The 20956-nt window shown below is 40.3% G+C and overlaps 1 protein-coding gene across 3 annotated transcripts; it reads right to left on the bottom strand.

Moving 5' to 3' along the window:
* Window positions 1-623: 623 nt before the first annotated feature.
* TPMT (thiopurine S-methyltransferase) lies at window positions 624-20945 on the bottom strand. Of its 3 annotated transcripts, none has more exons than XM_032223198.1 (9): window positions 20838-20945; window positions 18551-18702; window positions 15145-15237; window positions 12709-12841; window positions 11503-11555; window positions 8581-8655; window positions 5679-5764; window positions 4662-4706; window positions 624-1090 (listed from the first exon to the last, which is right to left on the bottom strand). In XM_032223198.1, exons 2-9 carry the CDS (start codon window positions 18688-18690, stop codon window positions 969-971), a joined length of 747 nt encoding a protein of 248 aa, XP_032079089.1. In that variant the 5' UTR covers window positions 18691-18702; window positions 20838-20945; the 3' UTR covers window positions 624-968. The 3 variants fall into 3 exon arrangements, with proteins under 3 accessions (XP_032079089.1, XP_032079088.1, XP_032079087.1); XM_032223197.1 differs by having other exon boundaries at window positions 18551-18712; XM_032223196.1 differs by having other exon boundaries at window positions 18551-18729.
* Between the last annotated feature and the right edge of the window lie 11 nt (window positions 20946-20956).

Genomic DNA, 20956 nt, shown 5'->3' on the forward strand with positions numbered 1-20956 from the left:
GGGATAGTATCAGCAGAAGTTACTGGAGTTGAAGGTTCTCCTGAGCCTTGCCAATAATTTATTATTTATCTCTCCCTCACCCAGTTAGTGATTTCTTACCAGGGAAAATGACTCATTCTCCTAAGCAAGATCAAACGTTTGCACTCCTACCACTGCTTAAAAATATATCAGCAATAGGATTGCATGCAGGGAAATCTGCCCAAACTAATTCAATGACTCTGACTTCTGGAATTTCATTTTGGCACATTCTCTTCCTGCCTCAGATTGCCTGGCTGAACTTGTTCCTCAAAGCAGATGCCGGTGCAAAACTGATCTTTGCTGATCCTTGGATAAGAGATCATCAAGATCTCACAATAGTATTTGGAAAAATATATCTTGGAAAACAACTGTGGGGAGTCTCTTCCATACTCTTGTCAGAAAACTACATACACATCCATATAGTCATCCAATTTTAAGCTCGACTTGAGTGAAGTCTTTACCTTATATAGCCTTATACAGAAATCTTTACCTTATACAAGAGAAATATTATTTTTTTTAAAAAGAAGAGAAAAGCTGTGTGGCATACACTAGGTGGTGGACCAAGCAGAAATACTGGAAAAGGCAACACACACAAACAACAGGAGGCCTCTAATCAACGTTTTACTGAGCATCCGATAGCCAAGGAATCTTTCCAAGCAAAGTCAATATTGTGTAATATTACAAATGTATTTAGCTCGGCATAATGCCAATTACTAGGATTAACCCAATAGATGGGGAAATGGGGAGAAAGCACAAATCTGGATGTGACTCTTGACATTCCATTTTAACAATGTAGGTTTATTTGCAAAGGCAAATTTCAAGAAAATTATTCTCAGAGATATTGATAATAGAAGAAAGTATCTGAAGAATGATCAATCCTCAGATCAGAAACATTATGGTGTCTGTAAACCATGTGGCTTTTCTCATCCTCCGAGGAGTAGGCCTAGGAGTCATCTCGGTTCTTTCAATATAATCAAGTATAAAACCTCCCATAAATAATCTAAACCCCACTTCTTATGTCGGTCTTCCAAACTATAGACTTTTTCAAGACATTGAATATTGCAGTCGTTTCCTGGGAGGGAAGAGAGAGAGAAAAAAATGACTTTCAATGGTTTTGACAACATTCAACATTGACTCAGCCTTCCATCCTTCCAAGGAGGGTAAAATGAGGACCCAGATTGTTGGAGGCAATATGTGGACTCTGAAAACCGCTTAGAGAGGGCTGTAAAGCACAGTGAAGCAGTATATACAGTAAGTCTAAGTGCTAAGTGCTATTCATTATTATTTGGGTTTTGAATATACTATTCTTTCCCCTTCTGTTGCGCATTATAAATGCCTCATATGGGGAAAAAAGTGCTTATTTTTAAATAACTCTTGTCAAAATAGGATTCGTAAGTTTATACCCTGCTATGATAAAATTTGTTTTAATCACTTTGTGCTCTCACCTAATGCTTTAATTAATAGGGAGGCTGTTAATAGGTTTTGCAATATTGGTGTATGATGGTGAAGCTATTTCCTCTGCATGCTTTTGAGCTAAAAAACAAACCCTGAATGAAAGACTATGAATGCAGCCAGGCAGCCATAGCAAATAGCAGCAAGCATGAGAAAACAATTATGGGCATTTATATTGAGAGATGTTATTCTACCTCTTCTACCAGAGGTAGCCAACCAACAGGGGACAGCCCCTCCATAAATGGAAGGCATTTTCCAACTAAGACAAGAGTCTTGCATGAGAAATGAGATTTTAAAATAATGCTGTGCTTCTCTTAGCACTGTGCATGCCAAAAACCTTGGGACAGTCTCTCAAAATGCATGTCACGCAAAGGACTCGCCCAGCATTTTAAGATACACAGTAGTAGAAGCAGTTGCACCATTTCAATTAACCAGTGGGACAGCTTGCCGTCAAAAGTTGTGGGTGTTCCATCACAGCAGCTTTTTAAGAAGAGACTGGACAGCCATTTGTCTGAAGTGGTATAGGGCAGTGATGGTGAACCTTTTTGGAACCGAGTGCCCAAACCGGAAGTGCATGTTTGCGCTTGCACGCATCGGAAACCTGAAAACCAGCTGGCTGGTGTGCATGCCTGTTTTGGGGGCACTTTTGGGGCAGTTTTCAGGCCATTTTAAGCCAAAATTGGCCTGTTTTGGGGGCCATTTTCCTGTGCTCCAGCACCTGTGAAGACCAGCTGGCATGTGCTCACCAGAAACCAGAAGAGCAGCTGGCAATGGCACACATGCCCACAGAGAGAGCTCTGCATGCCACCTCTGGCACGTGTGCCATAGGTTCCTGTTGTGGCCCAGCAGGAGCCGTTGGAGCTGCCACCAGACTTCGACAGCGAGGGGCCCTATGAGTCGGCTCTGGAGGATGTGGAGGACCCTGGACAGGGTTCCAACTCTGAGCAAGGCACAGAGAGGCTGGTTGGCCACCAGGAGGCACCTGAGCCCTGGACCAGTAGGGAGGAGACAAGGGAGAGTGAGCCGGATGCCAGTAGTGAGTTGTTCTGGATGCACAGCATTGAAGAGCTAATAGGCGTCAGGAACAGTTGCGCAGTTACAGGAGGTAATTGCACTCAGCTGGTGGTCATTAGGCTCCTCTCCAGACTATAAAAAGACTGCGTGTGCACACGCCCCTCTTGCAGAAGTCAACACAGGAACGAATGTTGGAGAACATTTTTTGTGAGCTTGGCAGGCTGGATTGCTGCCATGGGTTATCTATGCTGGATTGCTGCCCAGCTTGTCTGTGCCGGTTTGCTGCCAAGGACCTGTTTGTTAATAAATTATGTAAAGTATCTTTGGCTTGGAGTGTGCTTTGGTGTGGAATGAGAGGGGTCAGAACAGGTTCCCATCACAGGTATAGGACTACCTGCTTGAGCAGTGGGTTGGACTAGAAGACCTCCAAGATCTCTTCCAACTCTGTTATTCTGTTCTGTTCTGATCCCTTACGGACCATGTTTGTTGTCAACGTCCAACCGCCCAAGCACTGTTCTCACAGAGCATTGCTCAATATGTCATGAGACATGGTAACACAAGGCTACCACAAATATGAGGTATTCTTTACTGTCCCTTGTACAGCTTTCTGCAAGCATGGGCCATGGCAACAAGAACGTTTTCCACAGGCATCACTCTAGATTCAACTAGCTTGAAGCAGTGCAGAGAAATGCGTCATTTCCATGTGGCACAGTCAAGATAACAGGACTGGGTATGGATTGAGGCAAAAAGAAAACTTCCTGTCTTAAGTCTGCAAAATGAATTTTGTCCAAAGTAGTTAGGAAAGGTGAACACAAAGGGGTGTTAGATTTATAGTATGACTCTGGGATCTAAAAAGAGTTAGAATAAATTCAAGAATCTAGATTGAATTACTAGAACTCAGCATGGAAGCAGTAACCTTGAGCTGGAAGGATACAGTATATATTTGCTAGATGTGCAGATTCAAGTTTCTTTTATTCCTAGCACAAAAAATTGGCAGAAATAGCTTGAGGTCGTTGATATTAATCCTGAGCTTTTGTTTTTGTTTTGGATTTCCTAGATGGGAAATAAATGTTCCTACATAATATCCCTGCATATTTTCAATATAGAAAATGCTGCATTTGTTTCTAAACATCAGCTCCCAGGCATTACTAAGAAGAGTACGTAGAACAATAGGTCAGAAGAATAAGCCTGAGTAGTTGACCTCCAAACAGAACAATCGTTTGATAAGCAAATGTATATCCACATCAGCAGAATGCATTATTTGATGTACACTTTCTGTTGTGGCCCAGCAGGAACCGTTGGAGCTGCCACCAGATTCCGACAGCGAGGGGCCCTATGAGTCGGTTCTGGAGGATGTGGAGGACCCTGGACAGGGTTCCGACTCTGAGCAGGGTGCAAGGAGGCTGGTTGGCCACCAGGAGGCACCTGAGCCTTGGACCAGTGGGGAGGAGACAAGGGAAAGTGAGCCAGACGACAGTAGTGAGTTGTTCCTGGACGCAGGGCATCGAAGAGCTAATAGGCGTCAGGAACAGTTGCGCAGTTACAGGAGGTAATTGCACTCAGCTGGTGGTCATTAGGCTCCTCTCCAGACTATAAAAAGTCTATTTGTGCACACGCCCCTCTTTGCAGAAGTCAACACAGGATTGAATGTCGGAGAACATTGTATGAGCTTGGCAGGCTGGATTGCTGCCAAGCCTTATCTGTGTTTATTGCTGCCCAAGCTTGACTGTGCCGGGTTGCTTCCAAGGACCTGTTTGTCTGTTAATTAAATGCTGTAATTTATCTCTGGCTTGGGGTGTGTTTTGGTGTGGAATGAGGGGGGTCAGAACAACTTTCTATTTCAAAGACCTCAATTTAGTGGACTTTGCACGCGACGGAAATGTTTCATTGCACTGAATGTTTTGTCTATTAAATTTAGATTTTTTGTGTACAAATGATGCCATTTACGTTGATTATGGAAATAATGTAGGTTGACACAAATGCCCCTCACTTTAGATTTATCAGACATTTGGAGGTAACAGCAGCCCCTTCCCCAAATACCATATTAAGATACTGGTTCGGGGAATAGTTGACATGGCTCTGTTCCCTCCTAGTCTGTGACAATAAGCATTTTCATTCCTGAAGAGTGCAAGTGCCTCTCTAAAGCACATTTGGGCTTTTTTTTTTCATCGACTCACCAAATAAACTTTTCACGTCTGAATCAGCAACATAGAATGGTGGGCCTACAACAGAAAAGAGGAAGTTAGGAATCCAGAAGTTAAAGAAAACCCAGTCAAAGCCCTAAGTGTTCATTTTTAAGAAATGAGAATTCAGGGATTTATTTAGTTTAATGTCAATTCAGTCTGTAACAGTCAATTTCTATTTCGAAAAATAGATGAATGGCAGTAAAAATGTGAGGGGGGGAAAAAGGACAGTCACTTGAGAAACTTTATGCAAAGGCTTGCTCTTAAATCTGAAACGGCACTCCTAGTTTTAGTTCTGAACTGAATGTAATAAAATTATGGCAGATTCCTAGAATATTGAATAGTAGATTAAAAAAAAATTAAATTGCCATTGCCATACTTCGGAGAATCATGAATATTTTGATTCTTCATTATATTATATTCTTATACATTCATGATCTGGTTTGTTTTAATCATTTTTTTTTTTGCACTAAATCGTGTCTTTAAATAGATTTAAAAAACAAAATTAGCATGGTTGCCTAGTTTAAAAGCTGGTTTAAACTGAGTGCTTATGCACCGAAGACAAATTCCTTCTGTGTCCAATCACACTTGGCAAATAACGAATTCTATTCTATTCTATTCTATTCTATTCTATTCTATTGCCATGAAAAATACGCAAATCGCTGAACAAATAGAGTAAAGGTAGTGGAAAGGATTAGAAAGGTTTTCAGACCAACATTCACTGAGGGCCCCTATCTGTTTAGACTTGCTAAGTCTCCCCTCTAATCATGCTTGATCAGTGTTTCTCAAACTGGGCTACTTTACGATGGGTGGACTTCAACTCCCAGAATTCCCCTTGCCGGCTGGGGAATTCTGGGAGTTGAAGTCCACCCATTTTAAAGTCACCAAAGTTTATAAACACTGTGCCAAACCAATCCCATGCTAATCTCTAATCTTAAAACCTTGCTTCCAATTACAAAGAATGCAGGGTTTTCCCAATATCTAGCTGAGACTTTAATCCCAATGTCTTACCTTTGTGTTTCCTTGGATCATACAACAAAGTAACTAGAAGGCAGCGACACATTCTGTTCATTAGTGATAGTATCAACTGAGCATAGCTAAAAGGAAAAGACAAGAAACACATACTGGGGAAAACTGATATTTTATTACAAAGAAGGAATTGAAAATGCAGAAGATGAGAAAGGTTGGATTCACGCGACATGATGAGCTATAATTCTTGAATCCTTTTAAGTCACAATTGAGGCAGACAATTGCCTTGCTAACCACACTAAAGCACAACTGACTTGCTGAAAAGGTTTGTTTGCTATAATTATGCCAAGCCAAAACTATGCTGCAGCTTAGCATGGTGTGAAACAACACAGCTGCTACAGCTTCCTTTTCCTTTTCCTAAGAGCTGAAGGACATATATACCAAGTGTTCAATTTTTTCCCCACAACATTAATACACATTGTGGCACATTTGAGGCACATTCTACCTGAGAGACCGCCTCCTGCCATTTACCTCCCAGAGACCTATAAAATCGCACAGACTAGGCCTCCTCCGGATTCCATCTGCCGGTCAATGTCGGCTGGCGACTCCCCGGGGGGAGGGCCTTCTCTGTAGCTGCTCCGGCCCTATGGAACGATCTCCCCGTGGAGATCCGGACCCTTACTACCTTTCCGGCCTTCCGCAAAGCAACCAAGACCTGGCTGTTCCGGCAGGCCTGGGGCTGTTGATTTATCCAGCCCCATCCTAAGTTATGAATGTTGTGGAATTTTAATGTTGTTTTTTTATTTTTTGTATGTTCCCCCTTCCTTTTTTATCTGTAAGCCGCCCTGAGTCTCTCGAGAGTGGGCGGCATACAAACCCTATAAATAAATAAATAAATAAATAAATAAATAAACAAACAAACAAACAAATAAAGCACAACAGCATACTGGATCTCACTCATATGTGTGTGTGCGGGGGGTGGGGGGTGGGGAGAAGCAGGGTGTTACTTAAATATTCAGATTCAGGCTTTATATTGGCTCGGTTTGTGTGCTATAACAGCATATTTGATTTTACGTGCACACAATATATATGTTTAAACCCCTGCTTATGTCATAGTAGATCCATGCTCTACTTACAGAACAGCCTACTTAGTCAGCCTTAACTAAGTTCAAGTTTGGGAAGATGAGGACTGCAGATTAATTTAAAAATAGTTCATTCAGTGACTGTTTGAAGTTACAACAGGCCTGAAAAAAAGTGACTTATGACCGTTTTTCACACTTACAACCATTGCAGTAACTCGCCCCCACCCGAATGCTGAATGAATGTTGCTTATTTTTTAATAACATGTTATGTTATATGTCATTGTATGTATCCCCTCCCATATAAGTTGTTAGCCGCCCTGAGTCCCCTCAGGGAAAAGGGCGGCCTATAAATAAACTTATTCTATTCTATTCTATTCTATTCTATGGTCATGTGGTCAAACGTCAGACATTTGACAACGGATTTATGTTTATGAATCAGTTGTCCTAAGGTCACCTTTTGACAAGCAAAGTCAATAGGGAAGCCAGATTCACTTAGCAACCATGTTACTGACTTAAAAAGGTGCAGTGATTCACTTAACAACGGTGGCAAGAAAGGTTGTAAAATGGGGCAAAAGTCACTTAACAAATGTCTTACTTAACAGAAGAAATTTTGGGCTCAATTGTGGTCATAAGTTGAGGACTACCTATCCTCAGCCTGTGCAACGAAAGACAGGTAGCACTGTCCAGAGAAGACACAGATCACAGTTTAGAGATAGCAACCAATATCTCCAGAAACAAGTAACATTATCCAAGGTGATTAGAAATAAATTAAAAAAGCAAAACACTCCAAAAATCCAGTTGTGAGCAATACCCAATACAGGGGCTAAAAGGATAATGAAACAATCGTGGAGAAAAGTTTCAAGGAATTGTAGAGAAGCTGTTGTGGCCCAGCAGGATCCGGTTGAGCTGCTGATGGACTCGGATAGCGAGGAACCATATGAGTCTGCCCTGGATTATGTGGAGGACCCTGGGCAGGGTTCAGAATCAGAGCAGGGACCAGAGAGGCTGGTTGGCCAGCAGGAGGCTCCTGAGGCATGGAGCTGTGGGGAGGATCAAAGGCAGTTTGTCCCTGATGCTAGATTGAGAAGGGCTGAGAAACGGAAGCAGCAATTCCGTAGGCATACTCACAGAAGATGATTAAGCACAGGTGGTTGTTGATTGGCCCTTCCCAAGAGAGATTATGGGTGAGGCGTTGGGAGGGGACATTTGCAGGAAACAACCGTTCGAATTAGTAGTTAAGAAAATCTATCTGTGTATTCTAGCCGTGTCTGTTCGTTTGAACTATCTGGGTTGCTGCAGAGCTACTCTATTGAACGTGAGTTGCCTGGGCCCTCAGCCAAAGGATTCGTTATCTCAGTAATTGAACAGTGGCAAACAGCCAAGCCTGTGTTCTGGTTTATTCACAGGTCGGGGGTTCAGAACAAGAAGCTATTTTAGATACCAAGCTATTCTTATGGGAAACCAACTCTGAAGCAAACAGTCATATACATCAGCAAAATCTTGATCGATCTCTCAGTATATTCAGTCCACTGCACGAACATGTTGCACTGCCTCTCCTATTAAGGCAATGCTGTCAATAGAAGGGGAATAAAATATTTGAGTCCTTTTGTCATTCAAGCCTAACCACATGCTACATGTTACCTGTGAAAGTGCGCTTGTGATTTAAATGTAATGACCTCATCATGTCAAGTATCCTAACAATTATTTCATCTAATATTGCAAAAGTTATTTAGTAAAGGTAACCCCAGTCCAGAATGACTGGAACAAGTTAATCACTCAGTAAGAAAGAGCAATTTCCGAGGCCTCAACAAGCAACACTGTAGTTCCTGATGTGGAATAAAATGCAGTCCCCAATTACTGACCGTTCTCTCTCAGAAGGGTTAACAGCTACTAGGGAACCTCTGTCCCAAATCCCATCAAAATGACCAGTGACAGAGCTACAGGGTGAGAGAGAAAAAAAAGTCACATTAACACAGTAAGCACTATTTATAGTCATACCAGAAAAGCAATGTTACATTAAACACAGACACACACAGACTTTTAAAAATCTACATGAGCAAGAAACAGCCTAAAGCAGTGGTAGTCCTCTGGAGCGAGCTCCCTGTTGAGATCCGGATCCTTACTACCCTCCCGGCCTTCCGCAAAGCCACCAAGTCCTGGCTGTTCCAGCAGGCTGGGGGGAGCTGAGAAGCATCTACCTCCACAGAAATTGTGAATGTTGGTTTTGTTTTTAATATGTTGTCTTTGTCTCATTCCCCCCTTTCCCTTGTCTTTTGTGAGCCGCCCGGAGTCCTTCGGGAGTGGGCGGCATACAAGACAAATAAACAAACAAACAAACAAACAGTCAACCTGGTCCCTACCGCCCACTACAGGGCGGGGCATAACCTTTTCCTAGGGGGTCACAGCAAGATCGACAGCAGTTTACAACTTCCGCGACACCTCATTTTAAAGCCCATAAAAAACTGAATTGAATGAGCTATTAAATGTTAAATTTGCTTTAAGAATGGCTGGAAAATTCGATTCGGAAGAACAAAGGATCATTGACAGAATAAAATGCATTGCCTTTCGAGAGGCTCGCGATGCTGGAGCGACGTTTATCAATCGAAAATGGATTGCAAACAAATTGAAACGTCATCCGGATTGGGTTACTGATAATTGGAACAAAACAGCCCAAGAATGTTTCACAAAATTTGGAGAAGGGCGTCCTCTGCAACTGTCCCAAGAAAGCAAAGCCATCATTGCAACTGGCAGTCGCAAACAACGAAAAGGAAACCGAAAAGTGGCCCAAGAAATCCTTCAAATTCGTGGAAAACGAGTTGATCAAAGGACAATCGGCCGATATCGAGAACGAGAAGGTTTGAAGCCATTCCACGTCATTTGCAAACCATTGAAAACTCAAACACACGTTCAAGATCGGCTTTGGTTGTGCGATTGGTTGTCTGAATGGACCGAGGAAGATTTTCTTCATTTGGCGCCATCTGACGAATTCTTCGTTTATGCCATTCGAAAACCGAATTTCCAGAACGATCGAATTTGGGCTAAAGACGTCGACGACATCGCCAAACATGAACGATATCGACAAATCGTTCGCAATCCGACTTGCATCGGGATTTTCGTCATTTTCACAGCCAAGAAACTGCATTGGGTTTTGAAGGATAAAGGGGAATCCTGGGATGGCAGTTATTTCCGTGAGAAAATTTTATTGGAGAATGTCATTCCATTTCTCAGTGATCCAGACAATGTCTTGGTGGTTGGTGAGGCTGTCTTTCTTCATGACAAAGCTCCTTGCATGCGTGCAAATGCGACTCAGCAATTGTTAAAGGAAAACAATGTCGAATTTTGGGGCAATGACGTCTGGCCGGGAAATTCGCCAGATCTCAATCCGGCAGAGAACATTGGGGCCATAATTAAGGATGAAGTGGAAGCTCTGATGATTCAGGAGCAAGGTCAAAATCGATATTCGGTTGAAACTTTGAGAATGAATTTGGAAACTGTGTTGAAAAATCTGGAAAATCGAACGGAACTGTTTGAAGATTTGTTGCGTTCTTATCCACCTCGTTTGAATGCTGTTCGAAGGGCTAATGGTGGTCATACTGACTATTAAATCGTGTCAATAAACTCAGTTTTTGATGGGCTTTCGAATGGTGTATGAATTATTTGTGTTGTTATTACAAGTGTTGCTGTGACCCCCTAGGAAAAGGTTATGCCCCGCCCTGTAGTGGGCATTCCAGCTTTCATGGTGGGCGGTAGGGGTTTGCTGTAACTCTGCTTTGTAAATTTTATAAAGTAAAGTTACTTCCCTACTTTATAAATCACCATTACAGTGGAACCGGTGGGTGATTAGAAAATTTTACTGCTAACAGAGATACAAAAGTGGGCGGTAGGTATAAAAAGGTTGACTACCCCTGGCCTAAAAGGTACAGCTTTGATATGGATGCTGAAACTTTTGCAGAATTAGGGAGAATGTATTTTACTGCAATATGCTTGAGATAATCCAAAAATCAGAAAATGAATTGATATAATTGCTTCATTTGCACATAATTCTAAGCTGCAATATGATGCGTTCATTCTGACCTAAGATCATTTGTGAACCGAAACACATTATGACATATGCCACTGCACTTACAAAACCCCTAACTGGCATCCAGGAAGTCCTCACTAAGCTTTCTCACAAATCCCCAAACTCTGCTAAGAGCACTAGATCTTATAAAACGTCAAAATTCTTGCCTTATAATACAAGTATCAAAGTATCAGGAGATTTAATGAACTAGTGAATTTTGGGCCATTTCAAAGTATTTTCAAATATTTCATAAATATTCATATTTATGACGATTGCAGTGTCCAGGGGTCATGTGATCATTTTTTACAACTGCTTTACAAGCAAAGTCAGTGGTGAATCCAGATTCACTTCACAGACATGTTACTAATTTAACTGCAGTGATTCACTTAACAACTGCAGCAAGAAAAGTTGTAAAATGGGGCAAAATTCACTTAACAGAGGTTTCACTTAGCAACATAAATTTTGGGCTCAATTGTGGTCTAAGTCACAGTGCTCAGTGCTCAAGAAAATGATAGATCCCTGGCTATATAATCTAGCCCATTAATCAAATATTAGCACGATGTGTGAGCTCAGCCAATGTCTATTTTCATGGCATGAAAGCTCATTACCCATCATATACACACCTGAGCCAGAGAAAGATTTTCCATAGATTCATAGCAAGTAGAGTTGAAAACCATCAAATATGTTAAATGTGTGGAAAGACTCAGTATTAATTTCTTCTTACCTGGTTAAATCATATAGATTGCAACAATAGAGACAAATATTCGGAGATGTGCACTACAATGAAAAATAAATGATTTTTAAAAAAAAGATAAAGCAACAAAAATGTAATTAACATTTTTAACGTCTAAACATACTATCTTATTTTATTATTAGTTGTTTTTTTCTTAATGCCCGTGCTATACTGTTTCTATAGGCATAAAACAAAATTAAGCATTAAAATAATTTAGCATTCACATAAAAAAGCAGTGTTTTAATTTTCATTTAAGATGAGCTTTAATAGGTATAAATGTCCATATGCATATATTGTATATAATGCTTAAGAATTAGTGAACTATCTAGTCTTAAACATGCAAGGTGTTTATTTACATTTCATTTAAATAAAGGAACTTCAGAAGAAGAATCAGGGATGAATTTTGCAGTTTTCATCAAGGAGTTCAGTTCTATCATCAAGACATTCTATTCTTTCAATAATAATTATAATTTTAATTTCACTTTCATTATTAATACACTCAGAGAGCCATATTTGCACACATATTTGCCGGCACGGCAGCCCTCAGCTCCGGTGCGCAGCTGATTTTCAGCTTTTCAGAGGGCAGAGGGAGGCCATTTTCGCCCTCCCCAGGCTTCAGGAAAGCCTCCAGAGCCCAGAGAGGGCAAAAAACAGGCCCAACCGGAAGTTCATTTCCAAACTTCCGGTTAGCCCGTTGGGCCTGTCTTTCACACTCCCCAGGCTCTGGAGGCTTTCCTGAAACCTAGGGAGGGCAAAAATGCCCCCCAGACTCCCCCTCGGAGGCTGGGGGAGGCGTTTTTGCCCTCTGCAGGCTTCAGGAAAGCCTCTGGAGCCTAGGGAGGGTGAAAATTTCCCCTTGCATGGAGGTTGCTCGTGCATTTGCAGATGGTGGGCACGCGTAGACACACACAGTTTTGGCACACCTTTAGAAAAAGGTTAGCCATCACTGCCCTAATGCTATGAATTACCTACTATACTACTTTTGGAAAAATTAACACCATTACTTCATTACGTGCATTTTAATGATGCCCAATCCTCATTGTTGCTATTTTAATTCACGGTTTTCAAGAATCCATACTTTAAATCAATAAACAGAGACGTATCTACTTTAACTACTGATAAAAAAAAATTGAGGCTAAGCTACACAAATAAGCATAATTACATTTCTACAATGAAAACAGAGGGTTCAATACATACCTTCAATAATTTAGCTCCAGGGATTTCTGGAACTATTTCTTCTGAAAATGAAAGATTTTGTTCCGCGAAAAAGCCCTTCAATGCATTTTCACTAATTTCCACACCAACCACATGGTGTCCCATGTCAGCTAACCTATATAGAACAATAAAACATGCCATGTTTGCTCATGTGTTACTGAGGTGTTGTTTTTTTTTTTTACAATAAAAGAAGACGGATCAAAGTCCTCTTTGTGTTAGTGGGCAACTGCATATTATAACAATCAGGATATTGTCTGTGGAAAGTCCTATTATTTGTAAAGCAAATAAAACTTTGGACTGAAGAAACTGAAGCACAATGCAATACAAATGGTAAGAAGCAGCACTGAACTGTCCTACTTTCTTCTCTGCTTTTTTTGTAAGGCTTTTTAATCTGCTAAATATCATGGGGATTTTTTTCCCATTGTTAAAAGCATAGGGTGCCTTCCTCCCCATTTCCCCCCCCAATAGCGATATAGTAAAATTGGAATATGAAGATGTAGACGCGTGAAGGAGTGTACAGCATCTGCTTTGAATGTAAAACTGGTCCAGATTATTAACTTACATTTTAAAAGTTTATTTCCACGTTGATTAAATTCATTCCGATGATGAATTCTTATAAAGGGGGGAACATTTGATGAAACATGGCATCATAAACCATCAGTGCACTGAGGTAATTAAGAGCCGAGGTGGCGCAGTGGTTAGAGTGCAGTACTGCAGCACCACTTCAACTGACTGCTATCTGCAGTTCAGCGGTTCAAATCTCACCGGCTCAAGGTTGACTCAGCCTTCCATCCTTCCGAGGTGGGTGAAATGAGGACCCAGACTGTGGGGGCGATATGCTGACTCTGTAAACCGCTTAGAGAGGGCTGAAAGCCCTATGAAGTGGTATATAAGTCTAAGTGCTATTGCTATTGCTATAATAAATGAGATTACCCCTCCCTGCCCCCAAACATGCCAAATTACATTGATTCCTTTGGTGACTATCAATCAATCAAACAAACAAACATAGAAAAATCCATTTTGATACAAGCGGTGTTGTGAATAACAAAGACTTTACTTCTATAATACATTATAAAGTACGTGCATGCAAATGGGTTGCGTTATTATTCAAACAGAAAACTTCCATATTTTGTTGATTACTCTAGGAACAGGGGGCAATTATCCCTCTAGATGTTGTTGGGATATTAGGCTTAGGAGCTTAGGAACTACAGGTTGTCCTTAACATACAACCACAATTGATTCCAAAATTTCCATTCTTAAGTAGGGCAGTTGTTAAGTGAATTTTGACCCATTTTACAACCTTTCTTGACACAGAATCACTGCGGTTGTTAAGCGAGTAACATGACTGTTAAGTGAATCTGGCTTCCCAATTGATTTTGCCTCTCAGAAGGTCGCAAAAGGTGGATTACATGACCCCGGGACACTTCAATTGAAAAAAAAATACAGGCCACTTGATAAGGCAGCTGAATTTTGATCACGTGATCATGGGGATGCTGCAATGGTCACACGTGTGAAAGACAGTCATAAATCACTTTTTCCCCAGTGCCGTTGTAACTTAGAACATCACTAAATAAATAAATGGTTGTAAATTGAGGACTCCCTGCATAATATCTGGACAGTCACATGTTTTTCAGCCTTTGACTATTCTAATCACAACCCCGTATTGACTATCATTCTCAGCTAACACCTCTGGCTATCTGTAAGGGGTTTAACTGGTTATTAGTCTCTGCACAGCTTCTGCTTGTTTTAACAGACAATGACGTGTCTCAATAAATTGATTAAGGCATAAAGGAAGACATTTTAAATTGGATTTAAGATTAAATTGCTTAAATTCTAATCCATATTCACAACCAGACAGCCTTCAGATGTTTTGGATTCCAGCTCCATGTGTCCCATCTGGTCTATTAATGTTTATGGATGATGGATGCTAAAATCCAAAGCTCTGAAGGATGACAGATTGAAGAAAGCTGGCTCATTTCTCATCTTGAGAAGAACGATTTAGCAACGTGAAGATTTTGAAACACAGTGGTATCTCAGTACTCATCTTCAATTGGTTCCAGAAGGCATAACGAGAACCGAATATGATGAGCACCAAACAATTTTTTCCCATAAGGAGTAAAGTAGTGAGTCACAGCCGACACCAACAAGTTCTAACTTGTGCATTGAATACAGGGACAAAATTATCGTGTTAAAATGCATTGATGAGTTTGATATTTGATGAGTTGCAAGGTACCATTATACAGGGCTTAAGTTTGCCTAGTGAAGGAGAATATCACACGACTGAAAATATATGAGGGACTCCACAAAATTACCCAATCTCCCCCCACCCCCATGTTTCATTAGTTGTTATTTGTTTATATCCATGAAGTGGTATAAGAAAATTTAGATAAAACTGAAATGATCTGACAATTCATTTACCATTTCATTTCAACAGCTTTCCCACAAAGTGGAAAAAATATTCTTAATTCCTTCCTGCCATTGACAAAAGTATCCAGGTATTTCTTCAGGAACCTGGAACAAAAAAAGAGAAAATAAAATGTTATTTTTTAAAAAGAACATATAATAATTGATCTTCACACTCAAGATTCTTATACAGCCTTAATAATTTGTAAAATGCCAATTCAAATAATGAGTTTTCTTCAGCACAACCTGACGAACTATATTAAGAAAAGCTAAGGACCTTTGCTGAAAACAGTCAACCAAGGAAAGTTCTTCAAAACAACAAAGGTGGAGGCTGAATATAGAAAAGACACAATTGCAAAGCAATTTGTTAACTGGAAGAACAAACAAATATATGGCCAATACTTGAAGGATATATAGAAAGAAACAATGATTTAAAAACCCACATGGAGTTGGTTAAGATAAAGAGTCTTAAAGAAAGAAACTGAAGGCTTTATTTTATCAGCTCAAGAACAAGCTTTGCCAACTAATTGGCGTGAAGGGAAAAATTCAAAATGTAACAAACAACAGCACATGTCACTTTTGTAGCAAAAAGGATAAACGAATTGACCATTTGATTGGTGGGCTGAAGTCAAATTTACAGACCATAAACAGCATCGTGATTGAGTTGCCAGAATTATTCATTGGAAACTTTTGGATTGGAATATGTTAAAATTATTGGGACAATCAAATTCAGAAGGTTTGGAAAATGAGCAGGTTAAGATCTTATGGGATTTAAAGATCCAAACAAACAGGCAACTTGTTCATAATAGGCTTGATATAACAGTGTTGAAAAGAAGAAAGTCTGGTTCACTGATGTTGCTATTCCGGGTGACACTAGGATTGAGGAAAAACAACTGGAAAAAATTACAAAATATAATTTTGAACTTGCAGATCAAAGCTGAATGCTTAGGGAAAAAGAAATCCTTTGTTATACCAATTGTGATGGAACCCTTGGAACAATACCTTCCTTGATATCTGGAAATATTATTTATTTCAAGACCTGAGCACATAATTTTACACACACACAAAAACCTGCTATCCTGCTTGGAACTGTCTATATTCTTAGATGCTGTCTTAAGAATTATTAGGCCTTTGCTTAGGACTTGAATTATTTCCACCAAACTTACCATATTTTTCAGAGTATAAGACGCACCTTTTTTCCTCAAAAAAGAGGCTGAAAATCTGGGTGTGTCTTATACACCAAATACAGCATTTTTTGCCTCCTGAAGCCCTGCCTCTTCACCAAAATGGCCATGCATACCCTTATGGAGGCTTTCAGAGAGCTCCTGGAGCTGGGGAGGGCAGAAATGAGGAAAAAAGGGGTCATCTTTTGCCCCCCCCCCTCGCTCCCAGCAGCACTCTAAGCGCCTCCATAAGGCTATGCATGCAATTTTTGAGGGCAAAAAACGGGCTGTTTTTTGCTCATTTTTGGCCCCCCAGCCCCCCAGGAGCACTCCGCAAGCCCACCCAAGGCTATTCATACATTTTTTTTTGGAAAAAAAAGGGCCCATTTTTGGGAGGTTTGCAGAGTGCAAAAACTTTTTTTTTTCCTTTTGGAAAGCTCTTTAACTCAGTGGTAGTCAACCTTTTTCTACTTACCGCCCACTAATGGATCTTTCTCGATGGAAAAATTTCCTTACCGCCCACCAGTCCTCTTCCCACGTGTATCCACTAGTGTAGATAGATAAAGGGGGGGGGAGAGAAATACAGTAGGTAGGGAGAGTGTGTGTAGGTAGGGAGAGAGAGAGAGAAATACAGTAGATAGGTAGGTGTTTCTGCTGGCACAGCACTTGATCAATGTAATTCTCATCAATCAGTTAAAGCATGGGTTGTCAACCTGGTCCCTACCGCCCACCAGTGGGCGTTTTGGGATTCCAGGTGGGCGGTAGGGACTTCGGAGGTTAAAACCTCCTTTTGAGTGAGTGGACAAGCGCGAGTGACCACATCAATAAACCAATGTGCGCGTGCACGCAAACACATGGGAAGAGGAAGGGGAGGAGTGGAAACTGATAGCAGGGACAGGCAGATAGGTTTTGTTATCTTATAAAATAAAGCGGAGCAGAGCAGTTGCAAAATAGGAGAAAGAAAAGTTATAGGCAGGAGAGAATTGTTGTTGGCTAATAATAATAAGTGAGCTAACTAGCTCAGCCTTACTTTTGTACATTGCCCTAAGGAAGGTAAAAAAAAGGAAATAAAAAGGAAAAGATAAAAAAAATTAACAAAAAAGGGAAGAAAAATAGAGAAAAGGGGATAAAATAAAGGAGGAGAGTAAGCAGTGTTTAGTCTGGCTCATAAATTAAGTTTTGTTATCTTATAAAATAAAAGAAATAAGTGAAGGAAGAAGAAGGAGAAAATAAAAAAGGGAAAAAGAGATCCTTGATTTAGTGAAATACTATAAGAAAGGTAAAGAAGAAGAAGGCAGGCAAAGGAATTTTGTTTTGATGGTGACACTTAATAAAAATTGGCATCTAATACAGCATTGTTTTTGGTGTTTGTAATAAAAGGGAAAAGAGGAGGGGAAAAAGGACTGTGTGGAGTGCAGATCAAAACGTAAGAGTAAAAGTAGTTGTTAAATTGTGAAACAAATTTAGAACCCATGTCTGAAAAAAAGAAATATGCTCACGTTCCACACTTGCGCAAAAACTCGTGGGCGGTAAGGAAATTTTTCCATCAAGAAAGATCCATGGGTGGTAAGTAGAAAAAAGGTTGACTACCACTGATCTACACCTACTCTCTCTCCCTACCTATCTACTGTATTTCTCTCTCTCTCTATTTCTCTCTCTACCTACCTACACACTCTCTCTCCATACCTACCTACTGTATTTCTCTATTTCTCTTTCTCTTCTATCCCTTTATCTACCTACCTACCTACCTACCTACCTACCTACCTAACTACTCTCTCTCTCCCTATCTACTGTATTTCTCTCTTTCTATCCCTCTACCTACCTATCTACTTTTTTTTAAATTTGCCTCTTCAAAACCTTGGTGCGTCTTATACTCTGGTGCATCTTATACTCTGAAAAATACGGTATATGTTTATATATATATATATATATATATATATATATATATATATGTATGTATGTATGTATGTATGTATGTATGTATGTATGTTTGTGTGTGTGTGTGTACACATACATATACACAAACATATACATACATACATACATACATACATACACCTAATTGATGACAGCAGCTCAGTCAAAAGCAAAGATGGCAAAATATGAACTGGCATTTTAAAAGAGGTCATTTGCCCCTTGGCACCTATGCTATGAATGGGCCAAGCGTCTTTCAGACATTTTGCAAAGTGGAGATGTTTTTTCTAAAGTGACCATCAGGCTGAAACTCATGAGGATTCCTTGGCTGGCAGAATACTTACTGATGTTCTTCCTTTTTATGAAATCCAATATTGTTTGTTTCCCAGCAATTCAGCCAGTCTTTTTCAGTCATCACTCGATCCCACTGTAACTCTGGATCATCGCAATCTTCATTTTTAGAGGAGCTGGAGGAATTTTCCATGGTCCAGACCACCTTTGTACAGCTTGACATATTCAAAAACTATCCATAAATTATTAACATCCTTTTTAAAACCTTTGTCTACATTCCTAAGATAATGGGATTCACACCCTCAGGCTAAAAATGCAGAGAGCTACTATTTGCGGAAATAGTTATTTAAAGAATTATATTTGGCTTTCCTCCTAGTTCACCTCACAGCATATATCCAATAATGTACAGGATTACTGATTTCCTGAACAAATGAAAACAGTGTGTGTATGAGAAAGGGGGGGGGGGAAGAAAAGGAAGAAAAAACAAGAGCATGATTTAAGGTTATGTTAATGAATGTCTGCAGGACAGGGAAAGGACAAAGGGCAGGATGATATTCTCTGGGTTGCAATCATGATTAGAAGACTCCAGCATGATTTCTAATCCCAAGCGTGTTACAAAAAGTGCTACCAAACAGCTACCAGACCCAAACAAATTTCATAGCATCCTAAATTGATTCAAACTGTGATCAATTCTCCTTGCTCATTTTAATAGTGAAGACAAGCTTCAAATAATTCACTAACTCCTTCCCAATTTCCTACTAGCACTACTTTTCAACTGTTTTCCTGGGGTGGCTTCCTACTTCCAATAGATTAAAAATGTGTTTTCCCCAACCAACATTAAAGAGATAGATGTTAGCCACTATTTTCCTGGGTGCTTTTCTAATTTAAGGTCCCAGTCGATGCAGAATTGCTCTCCTAGAATATCCAGAAAGTTCAGATAGAACAATGTGGCAAAAGTTCACTGGGCTTGTTTGAAAACCATGGCAAGCCTTCAATGTTTTTTTGCAGAACAAAATACCTGAAAACTCATCTCCTCCTGTACGATTCTGCCAACTATTTAAAACATTCCCAGGGGTCTTTTTTTTCTTTTGTTTTGGAAGAAGATGTTAAACTTCTTTTAAAATGCTGCTTTGTTCAGCACATTAAAATACACCGGTTGTACCCTCCGAACTTCAGATTATAGTTTTCCTGCTGTTAGATATTTTATTGATCCATTAACTATTTCTAAAGTTTTAAAACTGAAAGCTGCATTTAGGCTATAACATTCCTGTAGTTGTACCTTTTTCTACTCAAAAGTAAAACTTTCATTGCATTTTTTTTAAACAAACATGAGTAAACTTGCAGCCATTGAATTTAAATGTAGCCAATGCAAGCCAGCATAAATTTCCTTGAGTGGATCTGAATTTGTGAAGACTCCACTGTAACTTCAGTATAGATGACAAATTAAGGAAGTTGCTTTGCTTTGCTATTCTACTTCCCTAAAATGTTTTGGTGGTTGACCATTCAAATACTGACCCTGCCAACTGTTGAACTTCAGCCAAGATCAATCAGATGCAGCCACACATTCAGATGATAATACATGTTTTTAAATTTTATTGTACCGATTTTACTATTACTGTACATTTTATATCAATTCTCCTGGGTCCAAAAGATACTTTTCCAGAAGGCAACTGGACTTTTATCTTCTTTTCTTTGAAAACATTTTGCTTCTCATCCAAGAAGCTTTTTCAGTTCAGAACTTGGGTGAGAAACGAAACATTTTCAAGGAAAAAAACCCCAAGAAAGCCCAGTTGCCTCTTGGAAAAGCAATTTTGGACAACCCTGACCTGGATGATTGAGAATCTCCATAGATTATCCTGAACCCTATCCTGGTGTTCCTACAAACGGAAATAAACCAGGGATAGAAACCTAAATAGAAATAAACAAACTGCTTAGTTTGAGTTGATGGCCTTGCCCTTTAACCTCCTTTCCTCACTAACGCTGATAAATGTCTTTGGAGATTCTCAGTCATGGTTGTCCCCTTTTTTTTTCAAGAGGCAACTGGACTTTCTGGCTTTTCTTTGAAGACGTTTCGCTTCTTATTTAAGAAGCTTCTTCAGCTCTTCCGAAGGTTCTTGGCTGAGAAGCGAAACGTCTTCAAAGAAAACCCCCAAAATCCAGTTGCCGCTTGAAAAAAAAAACAACACCTTTGGGATAAACGCTGATAATGTTACCTAGGTTGGTCACGAAACGTCTTCAAGAAAACCACCAAGGCTCAAGACAGCACCATAGGACCCCCCCCCCCCCCACTCCTCCCTCGGACCTGCAACCCGAGAAAAAGCGGCGGGAACCCAAAACAACCTGAGCGAGGAGTAAACGGCGAGTCAAGGCGAAGCGCGGCTCAGCTCCTCCCGAGGCGCAACCGCTGCACTGCGCGCCGCCGCCGCCGCCGCTCCTTTCAGGATGGGCGGGCGGAGAAG

This window comes from Thamnophis elegans, chromosome 8, assembly GCF_009769535.1.
Source record: "Thamnophis elegans isolate rThaEle1 chromosome 8, rThaEle1.pri, whole genome shotgun sequence".
Classification (NCBI taxonomy): Eukaryota; Metazoa; Chordata; class Lepidosauria; order Squamata; family Colubridae; genus Thamnophis; species Thamnophis elegans.